This window comes from Lethenteron reissneri, chromosome 65 (genome assembly GCF_015708825.2).
Source record: "Lethenteron reissneri isolate LAM-NWPU_2019-01 chromosome 65, ASM1570882v1, whole genome shotgun sequence".
NCBI classification, from domain to species: domain Eukaryota; kingdom Metazoa; phylum Chordata; class Hyperoartia; order Petromyzontiformes; family Petromyzontidae; genus Lethenteron; species Lethenteron reissneri.
Window position 1 is genome coordinate 5,871,919 of NC_083843.1, and position 16,104 is coordinate 5,888,022.

General features: G+C 51.4%; 1 protein-coding gene across 2 annotated transcripts in view; it reads left to right on the plus strand.

Moving 5' to 3' along the window:
* The window catches only part of LOC133359697 (uncharacterized), a 57,024-nt gene that overhangs the window by 18,761 nt on the left and 22,159 nt on the right, over window positions 1–16,104 (plus strand). For both annotated transcript variants that reach the window (XM_061578212.1, XM_061578211.1), the window contains exons 2-3: window positions 8,830–9,056; window positions 10,269–12,175. In XM_061578212.1, the coding sequence (XP_061434196.1) occupies window positions 8,830–9,056; window positions 10,269–12,175 (2,134 nt within the window). The remainder of the gene's footprint in view (window positions 1–8,829; window positions 9,057–10,268; window positions 12,176–16,104) is intronic.

The window sequence follows — 16,104 nt, forward strand, 5'->3', positions numbered from 1 at the left end:
AGGCGGCTCAAAGATCGCGTCTTGCAGCATCGCCCTGTTAGCAGGCGGGATAGATATAAATGCCGCCAAAGTCCTGTTGTCCAGTGCTGTGGGGAGCACTTTCAGAGCCTCCTCCATGGGCATCCAACCAACACATACGCCGTGTCAAACCGGTCCCGAAACGCCCACCAGTCGCCGCCCGATAAATTAGTGCACGGGAGGCAATCGGCGAAGCCTCTGGCCACCTGACTCAACTGCGGGCGAGGGTGCACCCGCCGGCGCGCTCGGAGACGCCGTTGTAGGAGCCATGGCGACGCCGGGTTGCCGATCCGCGTCGGCAATGGCGGCGACGTATGGAGTCGCACCCCCAATGGTGCCCGGTTGCGGTGTCGCGGTTAAAATGGCGCCCGGTTGCGGTGTCATGGGTAAAATGGCGGCCGAAAATTGCGTCGCGTCCCGCGCAGTAATGGCGCCCAACACCGGAGTCGCAGCCGGTGGGGAAACGGTACCAATTGGAAATGAAGCGGGAGGCGCGATGGCGGGAACCCGCCGATTCCGCTTCTAAAGCGTGCCGAGTGCACGCGGATGTGATCCCACCTCGGCCATGGTCGCGACGAGTTGGGCGGCCGACTGCAGGAGCAGTCCGAGCTGGCCCGTGAGGACCTGCCAGGTGTCCGGCAGTGGTGAGGAGCCACCCACGGCCCCCACCTCCTCCAACTCGGGACGGCCCGACTCCACGGGGCGCATCTCCGGGGGCCCCGGTTTCCGGGGACGTCGCGGGAGCCTCCTCCAAGCCCTGTTCGTCTTCGGGTCTCACCACCTGAGGGTTCTTCTTCTTCGCCCTTGATTTTGGCATGGCGGCGAAAGCTGGAGACACTTCTGGCACCAGTTGTTGCGTGGTGACTCGGAGGCAGGTTTCCAGGTAAGGGCTTGCGCCGGTTTATTAACACAAGGGAGCAATAACCGCACCAGAGGTAGGTGCCCCTACACTGGGTCCTTCACAGAGACCTCGGCTCTATCTGGTGCTAGCTCAGCTATCTCTGGCTCTCCCTGCTGCTAGCCCAGCTATCTCTCACTCTCTCACTCGAGTCGGGACGGGGGCTCAACCAACACCGCCCGACCGAGGAGAGCAGCGCCCCACCTAAACCTAGCTGGCTCGAGCAGACCTCTCCCAGCCTTACCCCTGGCTATCTCTTCAACCCCTCTCCATCCCGGGCTCCCACAACGACCCCCCTTTCGTCACGGGGCCCCCCTTAAGTAAGTACCCCTAGGTGACATGACGTGCTCGCACCTCACCGCGCGCATGACGTCACGTCTCCATACTACTCCTCTACACTAGTAACGAGTTGGAATGTTCTGTTTGCGTAAGAAGCCTTACTAGTTCGCTATGTCAGGTTGTGGCTGGTTTAGCGACTCATTTACGCGATATTGCACAAAAAACAGTATAATGGATATTTGGAGTTTGCGTCTATCTCTCATCATCATGGTGGCTCGGAGATGCTAACTTCCTCACCTGGTATACAGGAGGTCATGGGTTCCATGCCGGCCCTGACGCCCGCTATATATTTTTGTAATATTCCTATCTCTATTTTTCTCCCCGTGGTCGCGTGGATTTTTCTTGCTTTTAGAGAGATAAGAGCATTTGGCTGGCTGTAAATTTCCACTTGCTTGAGCTGTAATCATTTGCGATGGCCAGGTTAGGGTCGCTTTTGAAAAAAAAATTGCTACACACAGCTCAGTGGGGGACCTCACCTGGTAAAATGAAAAAAAAATCTTTAGATTAGTTTTAGTCGATAAGTAGGTGCTACTCGCCAACAGTACTTGCCCCACACGTAGCAGGCTTTCGCGACCAATGTTATTCATAATCAAGGTTTTTGGGTTGGATCGCTGTAAGTATAAATGTTGTGTCATAACCCTCCACCGCCCGACATGGCCGGTAAGGTTTGTCACGTAAACAAAACACGCCAATTAGTTACTAGTATAGTGGGTAGTATAGGGTATAGTGGAGTGTACAATGTAGTTTATAGTGTAGTGTATAGTGTAGTATGTAGTCTAGTGTATAGTGTAGTGTATAGTGTAATTTACTACGTTAGCCCACCGGTGTGTTGGAGAGTAAATCCACAACATTTATAATGTTTTATCACTCTCCAACACACAGGTGGGCTGAAATAGTAAAATTATTGGCGCGTTTTGTTTATGTGACAAACCTTACTGGCTGTGTCGGGTGGTGGAGGTTTACCACAAAACAATTATAATTGCAGCGATCTAACCCAAAAATAAACCTTTGTTACATGTACTCGCCCCAACAGTCTATTAAGGGATCTTTTGTCGGGTTTTTTTTGTTGGCGTGAAAAGTGAGAGGCAGATGTTGAGTGTGGGGGGTTGGTTAAGAGAGAAGCGTTCGCCGTCTTACGTTTGCACGTGCGGTTTGTTTACATTTCAGTTTTGTACAGTGGTGGTCCCAGATTTATACCTGTAAACCCATACGGTTTACCCGTATTCTTGTACAGGGAAATTGAGTAAAAAAATGTATGTTATTTGTTTGTGTTTCTCCCTTGTGATGGGACTTTGTAGGATGAACTTTGAGATTCATAAGGAGCATGGGGTGACTAATAAGGTCAGAATTGGTCTGTAATAAGGTAGGGGCACTGATAAGGGGTTGACAGGTATGTAGTGGTGAGTGTAGTAGTGGTGATTGTCTGTGTCTGTGTTTCTCCCTTGTGATGGGACTTTGTAGGATGAACGGTGAGATTTGTAAGGGGCATGGAGTGACCAATGAGGCCTGAATTTGTCTGTAATAACGTAGGGCACTGATAAGGGGTTGACAGATATGTAGATTGTTGTAATTGCACCCCCCCCCCCCCCGATCAAATTAATTGACCCCCTAACATCCCCTCGCCCCCCCCTCGCCTTCTCGCCTTCTCGCCCTCTTTGCATATTTTTTTGTGTTTTCACCTTCCCTCTCCCCAAATTTGGTATGCAAAATATGACCTTTTCAGATAATTCAATGGGGGGGGGGGGGGGGGGGGGTGTCACATAACATCTGGACCACCGTGAAACCGGACACCACTTTCGTGTGCGGCACGGCGCATTGTGACGTACTGTTGTGTTTGGTGGCCTTTAGTGTACAGCAGTGTGTGGTGTACTGTGCGTACCACGTGGTGGAGTGTATTGTATACTGTAGTGTGTGGTGTTATGTTGTGTATGGTGACATGCCGTGTATAGCAGTGTGTGGCTAGCAAGACTGCATTGGCTGGGTCATGTAGCCCGCATGCTCAGCCACCGCATGGTCAAGCAGATTATATTTGGCCGGGCTAGAGAAGAGATTGACTGATGTGGTATAGAAAGATGTGGGGCTGATTGGACTTGCCTATGACTGGTATCAGCAGTGTCAAAATCGGCCTCTGTGGAGGAGGATTCGCCCCCCAGGAACAACAGAGGGCAGATAAGTCATGCTCACAACAACGAGCAGAGTGCAAAGCGGCTAAAATACACAAAGTTATCAGAGTTGAGAGCACAGGTGGTGCATCTGCCAGTCATCTCAGTCAGTCAACCCATGGGTCTGTGCTGTAACCTCTGTGACCTGTCATGGCGAATGGTTGTTGTTGTGTGTGTGTGTGGGCCTTGGTACTTGGTGGTATAGGCTGCGTGTGTAAGTGGTGCTGGCTGTGTGTGTGTGGGGGCCGTGGTGGTGTGAGTGTTAGTTGGTGGGTAAATATGTAGATATGTTCGTGTGTATGAGGGCCTGGTATCCCTCCCACTTGGTACTTTTTCTACCAAATACCACGGTGGAAATACCACAAAGTCTGTGCTGGAAGCCACAGGGGTCAGGCGTTTATGGTGCCTTCTGGCCAAACTCAATTTGGCGGAGTCAGACTGGACCCCCTTCTCAGGGTTCCTCCAGGAACAGGAGACCACTGCTGTTGGTCATGTGGAATGATCAAACTGTTGCTGTGGAGGAGAGGCCGCCATTCCTCTGTCGTGAGAAGGACAGATACCACCTAAACCTGTTTGGAAAAGTTTAGGTTCTGACTCCAGTCACCATGAGTGGTGTAAATTCCTCCACTGGGCAGGAAATGACCAAACAAGAGAATGCATGGGGTGTGGGAGAGTGGAGGCAACGTGTGGGAAGTTCTGAGTCCCAGGCTGCTGTAGGCTTGCCTCCGCATCAATAAGAGGTGAGTAATGGTAGTGGTGGTTGCTTATGCCCACGCCGAAGATAAGCATTAGTGGAGGGATGCAGAAAAGCCCGATGAGTCAGACGCCTTCTGTAACCTCCTGTTTCACATGCAAGCTACAGTGCCCAAGTGGGTCATGATGCAGAAACCTGGGCCGGAGTGATTGGAAAGCCTGGGCCAGATCAGCTGAATAATAACAATAGGAGGCAGCCAGAATTGTGTGCAGACCATGGGCTTGTAATTACCAACACGCTGTTCCGGCATAGGCACATCCACACAGCATTATGCATTCATGCCTGGGTCAAGCAAGAACATCTGCTGGACTATATAGTGATGGAACAGCGGTTGTGGGCCCATGATCTTGACACCAGGAACCTACCGTGGAGCTGATTTAGCCAATGATGATCGGCTTGTCATCTGTACGATAAGCCTGCCATTCTTCCACTCCAGTGGTGGGTGTCCATTTAGGACCCCATTCAAGTCCACAGGTGCTCTGGTCTAGCTAGCTATGAAACTATAAACAATTTTCATTGTACCAGGTAAGGCCCACTGAGCTATATAGCTTTTTTTTTAAAGCTACTTGCCTAAAAATGGTAGCTCAACAAAGTGGCTTTGCACGTGGAAATTTATATTAGCCAAACACTTTGAACGCGTGTTTCTGATTGTCGGGAAAAACCCTGGACAAAAATCCGCATGACCACGGGGAGAACATCCAAACTCCAGATATACAGCAGGCGTCAGGGCATGGATGAAACCCACGACCTCCTGCATACCAGACGAGGGAGTTAAAATCTCACCACCGTGGCACCTCTAATAATTGCAAGCAGGAATTTCAACATAGCTTGCAGCTGGCGTTGGCATTGCCTTCCTCTTGATGCTGAGGGGAAATGTGTGAGGGTCAGGACTGTGGTTCATGCAGCTGCAATGGCTGCGTTGGGTATGCAGTCCAGATCTCCCCAGAGACCCTGGCTGAATGAGGACATATTCCGGCTGGCTGAGAGAAAACGACAGGCCCATTCCCGTTGTCTGCAACATCCCACGTCAGAGAATAAGGAGGCTTACCACAGGATTTGCTTGGAGGTTCTGAGAGCCCTGCGGTGCTGCAAGGATCAGTCATGGGAGTGGGTTGTTGAGGAGGAAAAATCTGCCACAGTAGCCCACAATCACAAACCACTCTTTAATTCCATCCAAAAAGTAACTTGCAGTGCCTCATGTATCACCATCATTAAGGGAAAGAATGGCAATCAGATCTCTGGCCCCCAATAACAGGTCTGCTGGTTTTCTATGAGATCTTAGGGAGGGGAACTCCCTCAGCCGAGATAACATCATGGGGAAAGGTTGAGATGCCCCTGCTGGGGCTGTAGTGCCCCAAATATTGACAGAAGTTAGCCACCCTTTGCGAGTGTCTTGTCTGAGGTGCCATCTGTGCGAGGGACGATTCAGAGTCCGAGACAAGGAAAAGTGCCGGGCAGAGATTATCTCCCAAGCCACCTGCTGAGGCACGGTAGCGTCTGTGTGCAGTTTGCCCTTCATGACATCATCACAACTGTCTGGACCAAAGGACCAGTTCCACAGGATTGGAATGATGCCCTGGTGGTTCCCTGCTTTATGAAGGGGGGGCACACAGATTGTAACAACTAGAGGGGCATCTCCCTCCTGAGTGACAGGAAAGGTCCTGGCAAGGATTATTCAACATCGCCTTGCCAGGCACGCAGAGGAGAGGCTTGGGGATCCACAATGTGGTTTCAGGGCAAGGCGATCCTGCACAGACGCCATATTATGTATCCGTCTGCTACAGCAGAGGTGTCAGGAATTATAAAAGGACCTTTATCTCTGCTTATTGACCTTGTCAAGCCCTATGATACCATCTATAGGCCAGGGCTTTGGCTGTTCTTCATGATTTCGGAGTCCCTCACTCTGCTCACAATCATTAAGTACCTTCATGTTGGTGGGCAGGCCTGGGTAAAGCTACATGGCTGGGAGTCAGAATCATTCCCTGTCCACTTTGGAGTGCGACATAGATGTCCTCTGGCTCCTACATTATTTAAAATTATATTCGACCACGTAGTTAAAGCAGCTTTTCATGGCTGGACCAGAGGAAATTTTTATCTGGTACAGAAACATGCTTTTAGAGCAGTAGTTCTTAACCTGGGGTGCGCGCACTCCCTGGGGGGTGCGAGATGTCTTTTTTATAAGAAGCAAATGGGTGCAGGCTGCAGTAAAGGTCCAGAACTGCTGGTTTCGAGAATTTTCCTGCTATGCATTTCCACGGGATAAGCCGCTTTGTTGAGCTTTCATTTTTTTGGCCAGGTGGCTTCTGAAAAAGAGATATATAGCTCAGTGGGCCTTGCCTTGTAAAATATGTTTTTTGTTTAAATAGTTTAAAATAAATAGTTTTAAATACAATAAGGGGCTGATCGATGTTCCGATACAGTCGAGGGATGTCTCCATACTGGTCAAACATGTTATGTATGCTGGTGATCAGGTGATTGCTGCTCACTCAGAAAAGGATTTGGAGGTGCTGTTGCTTGGCCTTGAGCGTGCCACTAAGAGAGCCCCACCAAAGCTAAGCACCTGCCTGAGTATTTTGTGCCATCAAAGACTCCACCCCCTCAACTCCCCATTGGTGATGGGGGAGTTGTGGAAAGAGTAGAGAGTTTTCCATACCTGGGCAGTGTGCTTATGACCAGATCCAGTTTGACAGCACATGTCTCCGAATCAATCAGCATTATCTTTTCATTGTCTGCATAACGCTCTGTGGAAGCTAGCTGGTCTATCGCTCCACACAAAGCTGCGGGTACTCTCGGCCACAGTCATGCCCTCCCTTCTCTATGCTTGTGAAACGGAGTTTCCTCTAATGGAACGTCTATGCCAGTTAAACATTCAGGCTGGCCTGCCTACGATCCATCCTTGGTTTAGCCAGGTTGGATTGTGTGAGGAGCTCGCAAATCCTTGAAAGATCTAGATATATTCCCACCAATGAGTTCCTCCGGCTGCGTTGGCTTCTGTTTGGCCGGATAGAGGGGGCTAATGGGGCATGGCATGGGCTAGAGGAGAAATTGACTGATGCAGTACAGAAGTATGTGGAGCCGAGTGGAATTGCCGAAGACTGGTACCAGCGGTGTCAAGATCAGCCTCTGTGGTGGTGGCCCCTGAAGGGAGTTACTGGACAGTTGAAGGTATTACACCCTCCAACTACAATTGAGGGCAGAGGATAGACACTCACAATAACGAGCTGCAAGTTGGCAGAGTAGGGGACAGAAGTGGTGCATCTGCCAGTCATCTCAGGCAAGCCATAGCACCTCGGTCTGTCCTGCGATCTGTCAGCGAGCCTTCGACACTTCAAATGGCTTTGGAGTGTGCCTGGCCTAGAAAAAGCGCCTTTGTGATGTGACCGCCACTTAGTGATGAATAGCAGCTGTTGTCATATCTGTATGTGTATCTGTGTGTGGGGAGCGGTAGTGTAGTGGTCAGCGCGCTGCGCTATGAACCTGGCGACCCGGGTTCGATTCCCGCTCACGGCCAACACCAGTGATGATTATTTTAACCGGTCCTGGGCCTCCCCTAGGTCGACTCAGCCTGAAATGAGTACCTGGTGCGGTGTGTAGTAGACACCACCGCTGGGGAGATAAAGGTGACCACCCACCCTCTCGTGTGCTGTGCCGGGCTTTATAGGTGCTACTCGCTAACAGCACTTGCTCCAACAGTCTATTCAGGCCTTGCAGGGGGTCTTTGTCGGTGTCTCAGCGTACCTCTGATTCGTAGCGCAATGTGCTAACAGCAGCACTATTCCCTCCCCATTGCATTCACAAGCCGGGAAGAGATCATGACTCACAATGAAGACACGGACGTTTCCGCTGTGGTCACGTGACTCACAACGTCCACCGCCCCCCCCCAAGCCCCTCCCCTCATCCACCACTCCCCCTACTCCCCTCCCCCATCACGTCACCAGCTGTGTCTGGAGACAAGTGCCCAGTGTCTAGACGTGACGTCACCATTAGCAACACCCACTGCTAACTCTGTGTGAGCTTCCCACAATACTTGGAGCTCCCATAGCGCCAGTAAAAAAATATCCAGAACCTGGAAGTGAGTGGGTGGGTGAGTGAGTCGGTGAATAAGTGGGGGAGTGGGTAGGCAAGTGAGTAGGTGAGTGAGTGTGTGCGTCAGTGGGCGAGTGAGTGGGTAGGTGAGTGATTAGTTGAGTGAATAAATTGGTGTGTGATTCGGTGGGTGCGTGGGTAAGTTGACCCAGTTGACCCATGGCACCTGGGCCTGTCCCGTGACTTTCTGCCAGCGGGCGTTCGACACCTCACCTTAACGTGCACATAGCCTGGCACAAGCGTCGTGGTGACGTTACCGCCACTTAGTGGCGAATGGCGGTTGTTGTTGTTGGGTGAGTGAGTTGGTAGATGAGTGTGTAGGTGAGTGAGTGAGTTGGTGGATGAGTGTCTGGCAAGGTGTAGTCGACATTGCCACAGATACTAGAGAAAGTATCCATCCTTTTGAGTGAATGGGTGGGTCTCTGGGTGATTGCGTGTGTAGGTGAATGTGTTGGTAGGCGAGTGATTGGTTGATTGAGTAGGGGAAAGAGTACATATGCGAGTGAGTAGGTGAATGAGTGGGTAGGTGAGCGAATAACTTAATCCTTCACCTCCCGTGTTGTCCTGGCCAGGTTCATTTCCCGGTTCCCAATGAAGATGTCGAGGCCTCCAGCCTTGAGAAGGCCTGGCAACATCAGCTCCATCAGCAGCAGCATCAGCAGCTGCTCACCCATCAACATCATCAGCAGCACCAGCAGCAGCATCATCATCATCAGCAATGGCCGTGGAACCCAGATAATCTCCACAGCCTTCAATCCAGCCAGCACTCCTTCTGGAACATGAGTCCCACCTCGCAAAGGTGAGGATGAGGGGCCTGGGTGAGGGATGGAGGGGTGAGTGTAAAGGCCATTATGAACTAAAACAAGACCTTTTTTTTTACTTTACCCGGTAAGGTCCACTGAGTTGTATAACTCTTTGTCAGAAGCGAACCTGGCTATCGCAAATGATGGCTCAACGTAACTGGCTTGTCTTCATCACGTGGAAATTTATAGCAGCTGCCAAATACTCTCTAAATGTTTAGAGATGCATCGAGACCCAGAGAGATACAGATGCCCATAGATACACATAGAGACTCATCGAGATGCATAGAGACCCAAAGAGATACATCGAGTCATATAGACTCAACTATTTTTATTTTATTTTACCAAGTTAGGCCTAACTGGTCTATGTCGGTCTTTTTCAGAATCGACCTGGCCATCACGTATGATAGCTCAACAAAGTGGCTTATCATGGTGTGGAAATGTACAGCAGCAGCTAAATCACTCGAAATGTGGAGAGAAAAACCGGAGGACCTGGAGAATAATCGGGGAGAGAGAGACAGAGAGGCACGCAAACTCCAAATATACAGCAGGCATTGTCAGGGTCGGGATCAAGCCCGCAACCCTCCTGTATACCAGGCGAGGGAGTTAACATCTCCCTAGCCATCGCGGCACCTCAATCCAGTGAAGTTGTTGCCGTCAATCGACATACGGCAACGCACCGACGGGCAATGTTGGTGGGCAACAGAATGGAGTGGCTTAGACTAGTATTGGTCACTAGGTGAGTAGGGATTGGGCAGACCTAGTACAGTGACTCATTGACGTGGTGATTAGATGTTAACTACTTCGCCGAGTATACAGGAGGTCATGGTTTCGATCCCAACTGTGACTATGCCTGTATATTTCGAGTTTGCATGTTCTCCCCGTGGTGGTCACCTGGATTTTCCTAATTTAGAATCAACATCATGCGTTCAGAGTATTTGGCTGCTGCTATAAATGTCCACGTGATGATGATAAGCCAATCTGTTGAGCTGCTGCAGAGGTCGCAAATGGGTTTTGTTTCCTTACCCGTACCCGGCCGCACCATTTGTGATTGGCAGTTCACTTTTGAAAAAGAACTACACAGCTCAGTGGGCCTTAACTAGAAAAATGGACTCGCATGCAGGATTCATTAATATTCACACCTCTCTCTCCCCGTGTCTCTCTCTCTATATCTCTCCCCCACCCCCCCCCCCCCCCCCCCCGTGCGCAAGATTCCAAAGCGACATCAGCCACGAGCAGGTGATGGTCATCGAGGCTCTGACGAAGCTATCGCAGAGCCACCCACCGGGGGGTTCCCTGGCCCCCCACGTGTCCCCCCACGTGGCCCCCCTAGCCCTGGGCCCCCACCACGCCGCCCTGGGTCCAACGCAAATCCCCGGGCCCACCGCCGCCGCCGCCGCCCCACAGCTCTCCGCCCGGGACTCCATCACCGACTCGGCGGTCCTTGATCTGCTAAACTTTGCCTCCGTGAGTCGTGGGCAGGCGGTGATGACCCCTCACCAGCAGCAGCAGCATCATCAGCATTATCATCATCAGCAGCAGCATCATCATCATCTTCAGCAGCAGCAGCAGCAGCAGCAGCAGCAAGAGGGGCCATTAAAAAGTGGAGCATTTTCAGCGGTTAGGTTCTTCGAGGAGTTGGAGTCTCAGTCAGCTATAGGGTCTAATCATCATCAGCAGCAGCAGATTCATCATCATCATCAGCAGCAGCAACATCATCAGCAGCAGCAGCAGCTTCAGTTTCAGCATCAGCTTCAACAACACCAGCATCACCAGCAGCAGCAGCAACAGTTGCAGCTGCCATTTTCCTCAGGAAAGGCCTTGAACTTGCTACAGTCCTCAGGCAAATATCAGCAGCAGCAACAGCAGCAACAGCAGCAGCACCTCAACAACAGCCACCACCACGACCACAGCAGCAGCAGCAACAACCACCTGAACAACCATTACCAACCACATCACCAGCATCTCAACAGCGTCATCGCCCAGCATCATCATCAACAGCACCATCTGCAACAGCATCAGCAGCAGAATCAGGGGTTAAAACCGGCCACTGACAACGCTGAGGCCTCCTCGACCACAGAGGAGGAGGTGAAGAAGAAGAAGAAGCAGAAGGGGCGGGAGAAAGCAAAGCAAGATGGCGGCCGGATACAAGATGGTGGCAGATTACAAGATGGCGGCAGATTACAAGACGGCGGAGGATTACAAGATGGAGATGGACTAGGAGATGGCGGCCGGTTGCAAGATGGTGGCAGACTACAAGATGGTGGAAGATTACAAGATGGTGGTGGAGGATTACAAGATGGCGGAAGGTTGCAAGATGGTGGATTACGACACGGTAGAGACTTACGAGCTGATGAAGGATTACAAGATGGCGGCGGCAGCGGTCGGGGATTACAAGATGGCGCCGGATTACAAGATGGGGGAGGAGGGGGAGTTTTGGTTCGATTGAAACCCGCCGATCGGAGCCCCCACTCCGAACTCCTGCGCATCCTCGGGGTCTCCCCGGCTCCTCCCTCTGTGCCTCCTCCTCTGCCCTCCTCCTCCTCCGCAGCCTCCACCGCTTCGGCAGGGGGTTGCCCCCCGTCGTCTGTGGCAATGGTGGCCACCACCCCCCACCACCTCCACCACCCACACCACCACTCCCACCACCTCCCCCACCACCACCCGGCGCAGGCCTACAGGCTCGGCCTAGCCAAGGGGGGCGGCCGAGCGCGCTTGGACGTGTCGGGCTCCGTGGCTGTCCTCCGCTCCACCGTGGATGTCGGTGGCAGTGCTGGTGGTGGGGAGGGGGAGGGAGGGGCCACCAACGAGGGAGGGGGCCCCCGGCAGCCTCCAGCGGCGGCCCCGTCCCTGGACACCTTTTTGGCCTCCCCCGGGCGTTTCCTGACCGAAGCGGTGAGGCGAGTGCTGCACCCCGGGGAGACTACCGCCCCCCCCACAGCCGCCCACCCCACGGCCCCCTCCCTGGACGGAGAGGCCCCCGCGGAGAACCCCCTGGTGGGCGCCGCGGCCGGGACGGAGGAGGGGGGGGAAGACTCCGCCAACGCTGGGGAGCCACCCAGAGCGAGGTCCCCGCTACTGCCTCCGATCAGCGAGTTCCCCACGTGCACGTGTGTGGGTGAGTAGGGGTGGGTGAGCGTGAGTGAGGGTGCAGGGGGAAGTGGGTGATTGGGGGTGAGGGGGGGAGTGCGGGTGAGTGTGGATGGGGTGAGGGGACTGGATCCTTAACCTTGGAGTTCCTCCAGAATTGGCAAAAAACCACTGCGAGTGGCGACATGAAATGTATGAATTCTCACTGCGGAGGAGAGGCTGTCACTTCTCCGTCGGGAGCTGGGCCAGTACCGCCTGGTTCTCTGGTATTCAGGAGGTCCGGTGGACCGGCTCTGGTTCCAGTCACCATGAGGGGTGGACAGTCCTCCACTTTAGGCAGGAGATTGCTAAACAACATGGAGTGGCTCTTATTCTAAACAAAATAATGAAGGGGGCGTGGTGGTGAGGTGTGGGAAAGCTGTAAGCCCGAGGCTACTGTGGGCTCTCCTCCCCATAAACAGGAGGCAAGGAATGGTGGTGGTTGCTTACGCCCCTATCGAAGATGAACATCAGTGGAGGGATGTAGGCAAGGTCGGTGAGTCAGACTTTTATAACCTCCTGTCACAGGTGCTATCTAAAGTGGCCCATCGGGATAAAGTCATCCTGTTGGGTGACTTTAATGTCTGAGTGGGTCATGATGCTGGCACCTGAGCTAGGATGATTGGAAGGCATGGGCCAGATGAGCTCAATAACAACGATAGGAGGCTGCTAGACTTCAGTGCAGCCCATTGGCTTGTAATTACCAACACCCTGTTCCGGCATCGGAGCATCCACGCAACATCATGGTTGCACACCAGGTCTAAGCAAGAACATCTGCTGGACTATATAGTGATGGAACAGCAGATGCAGGCCCATGTCCTTGACACCAGGACTTACCGTGGAGCTGAACTGCCCACTGAGCATCGGCTTGTCATCTGTAAGATGAAGCACTTGCCATTCTTCCACTCTGGTGGTGGATGTCCATCTCAGACCCCATTGAAACCGAAAGTGGCCTGTCTCAGCTAGCTGATGAAAGTTGGAAGCGAGAATTTCATCATTGCATGCAGCTGCGGTTGTCATCGTCACCCCGCGTTCTGGTGCCGAGGAGAAATGGGTGAGGTTAAAGACTTTGGCTCATGCAGCTGGAATGGCTACTTTGGGTACATGGTCCAAACCTCCCCAGAGACCTTGGCTAATGGAGGAGGTGTTCCAGCTGGCTGAGAAAAAGCTACAGGCCCACTCCCACTGTTTACAGCATCCCACGTCGGAGAATGAGGAGGCTTCCACAGCCTTCGCTCGAAGGTTCGGAGAGCCATGGCCCATTGCAAGTATGAGTGGTGGTCGCAGGTTGTTGAGGAGATGGAGTCTGCTTCAGTAGCTTGCGATCACATAATTACTGTTTAATTCCATCAAAAAAGTGACTTGTAGTCCCATAACTATCACTATTCTTAGGGGAAAGAAATATTATCCGATCTCTGACCCACATGAATAGGTTTACATATTTGCTGAGCATTTTTGTGAGGTCTTAAGGGATAGGAAATCCTTCAGCCCAGAATACATCATGGCAAACTGGGGATAAACCTGCTGAGGCTGTTGTGCCTCAAATGTTGGAAGAAGTGGTCACCCCCTGTGAGTGGCTGGCTGAAGTTCCAACTGTTGAGGAAGTATGGAAGGTGATCCATGGTCTGAGACAAAGGAAAGTGCCGGGCAGAGATGATCTCACAGGATTGGAAGGATTCTCTGGTGGTCCTCCACTTTAAGAAGGGGGACCGCACAGACTATAACAAGTACATGGGCATCTCCCTCCTCAATGTGCCGGGAAAGGTCGTGGCAAGAATTATTCAACATTGCCTTACCGGGCACGCTGAGGAGAGGCTTGCGGAGCCCCAATGTGGTTTCAGACCAGGGTGGTCCTGCACAGATGCCACATTTTCTGTCCATCTGCTACAGCAGAGGTGTAGGGAAATCCACTTCACGTGGCCTTAAAGTGCACCTTGCTTGGCACATGCGCCGTGGTGACATCACCTCCCCTTAGTGGTAAATGGCAGCGGTTGGTTTTGTTAGGAGGGGTGAGTGGGGCGGGGGGTGCTGCTCGTTGCCAGTCATCTCGATTTGCAGCATGTTCAGAATGCGGCTGGCTCGGGTGTTTACCGGAACACCTTCACATCACATTACGCCTTTGTTGGCCTCCCTTGCACTGGCTTTCAGTTTCACTTTAAAAATACAGTAAAAAGTTCCTATTGTTAATTTACAAAGCGCTCAACCATATTAACCCCCGCCGACATCATTGACATGCTGCACCCATATGTCACCTCGCGGCCCCTATGATCTGGGGGATACGCAGATCTGCTCTGCATTCCCGGGTCGAGGCTTTGGTCAATGGGTGACCCGAGATTTTTTCTGTGTAGCCCCCAGGCTATGCAACGCCCTTCAACGAGGTATCAGGATTTCTCGGAGTCATTTAAAAAATGCGTCTTAAAACCCGATTTCCATACACTTTCACAAATTAAACTGTTAGTTCGTTCAATATGAATGCATTTTTCAAATGTAATTATAATATAAGTATTTTTCATGCCAAGTGTCTGCTGCTGCTGTGTCCTGTACAATGTATTGAGATCCTTGCTGAAAAGCCACTAAATACATGGAATTATTATTATCTCAGTCAGTCAACCCATGGCACCCAAAGGGTCTGTCCCGTGACTTCCTGCCAGCTGGCGTTCGATGCTTCACGTGGCATTATAGTGCACCTAGCCTGGCACAGGTGCCGTGGTGACATCGCCGCCACTTAGTTGCGAATGGCGGTTGTTGTTGGAGTGTGCGTGAGGGGGGGGACCGTGCGTGAGTGGTGTGGGAAGTCAGAGGGATGCCGTGGTGGTTAGGAGATGTTAACTACTTCGCTTGGTATGCAAGTGGTCGTGGGTTTGATCCCGACCCTGACACCTGCTGTATCTCTCTCTCCCCCCGTGATGGTCGCGTTAATTTTTCTCCGGATCTTCCGGTTTTCCCCTCCACATTTTAGAATCGACATCCCGTGTTTAGAGTATTTGGCTGCTGCTATAAATTTCTAAACGATGATGATGATATCAGCAACTTCGTTGAGCTATCATCTGTGGCCGTGTCACTTCTGGAAAAGAGTTACATAGCTCAGTGGAGCTAGCCTGGTTAAAAGAAAAAAAATGTTTAGTTTTCGTATGGGTCTCGATGAGCATGGATCTCTATGGGTCTCTGCGAGTCTATATAAACATGCGTATCAAGCATTTCGCTGCTGTTATAAAATGTTCACACGATGATATCAACCACTTCGAGTATGGGTCTCTGTGGGTCTCTGGTTATATATGGGTCTCTGTATTTCTGTGGATCTCTATGGCAATGAAACAGGAGTTGTGTTAAGATGTTCAAACAACCAAATAGATACCCACTATTGCAAGGCATCACATATGCTATAACCACACAAACGTGTGGCAAAACATACAAAAAAACCTGCTCAGATAATAATGTATGCATTGTCTTTGAAACTGATTGGGCAACACCAGAGATAGCCTTCTTTATGGCCTCATCTCTGTACCAGTGTTAGACCAGAGAACGCCAAGATGTGTTCTATGGTCTAATGTTGGTACAGAGACGAAGCCATAAACTAAACAAAATTGTATTGTATACTACGTGTAAGGCCCCACTGAGCTACTGTCTCGCTTTTTAAGAATCCCTGAGCTGTCCTATCACAAATTATAGCGGCTCAACGAAGTGGCTGATAATCATCATCATCACGTGGACATTTATGAAGGCTGTCTCTCGTGTATGCCAATCAGTTTCAAAGACAACGCATATAACATTATGATTATCATCGAAGCACGTTAGTCTGCATGTTTTTTGCCACAAGCCTCACCAGGACAAGTGGATTGAGAAACCAACGCATGAAGCATGCAGAGACTTGCCAATGTCTTGCAATAGTGTGGGTGTTGTCTTTTGGTCGTTGTTTGA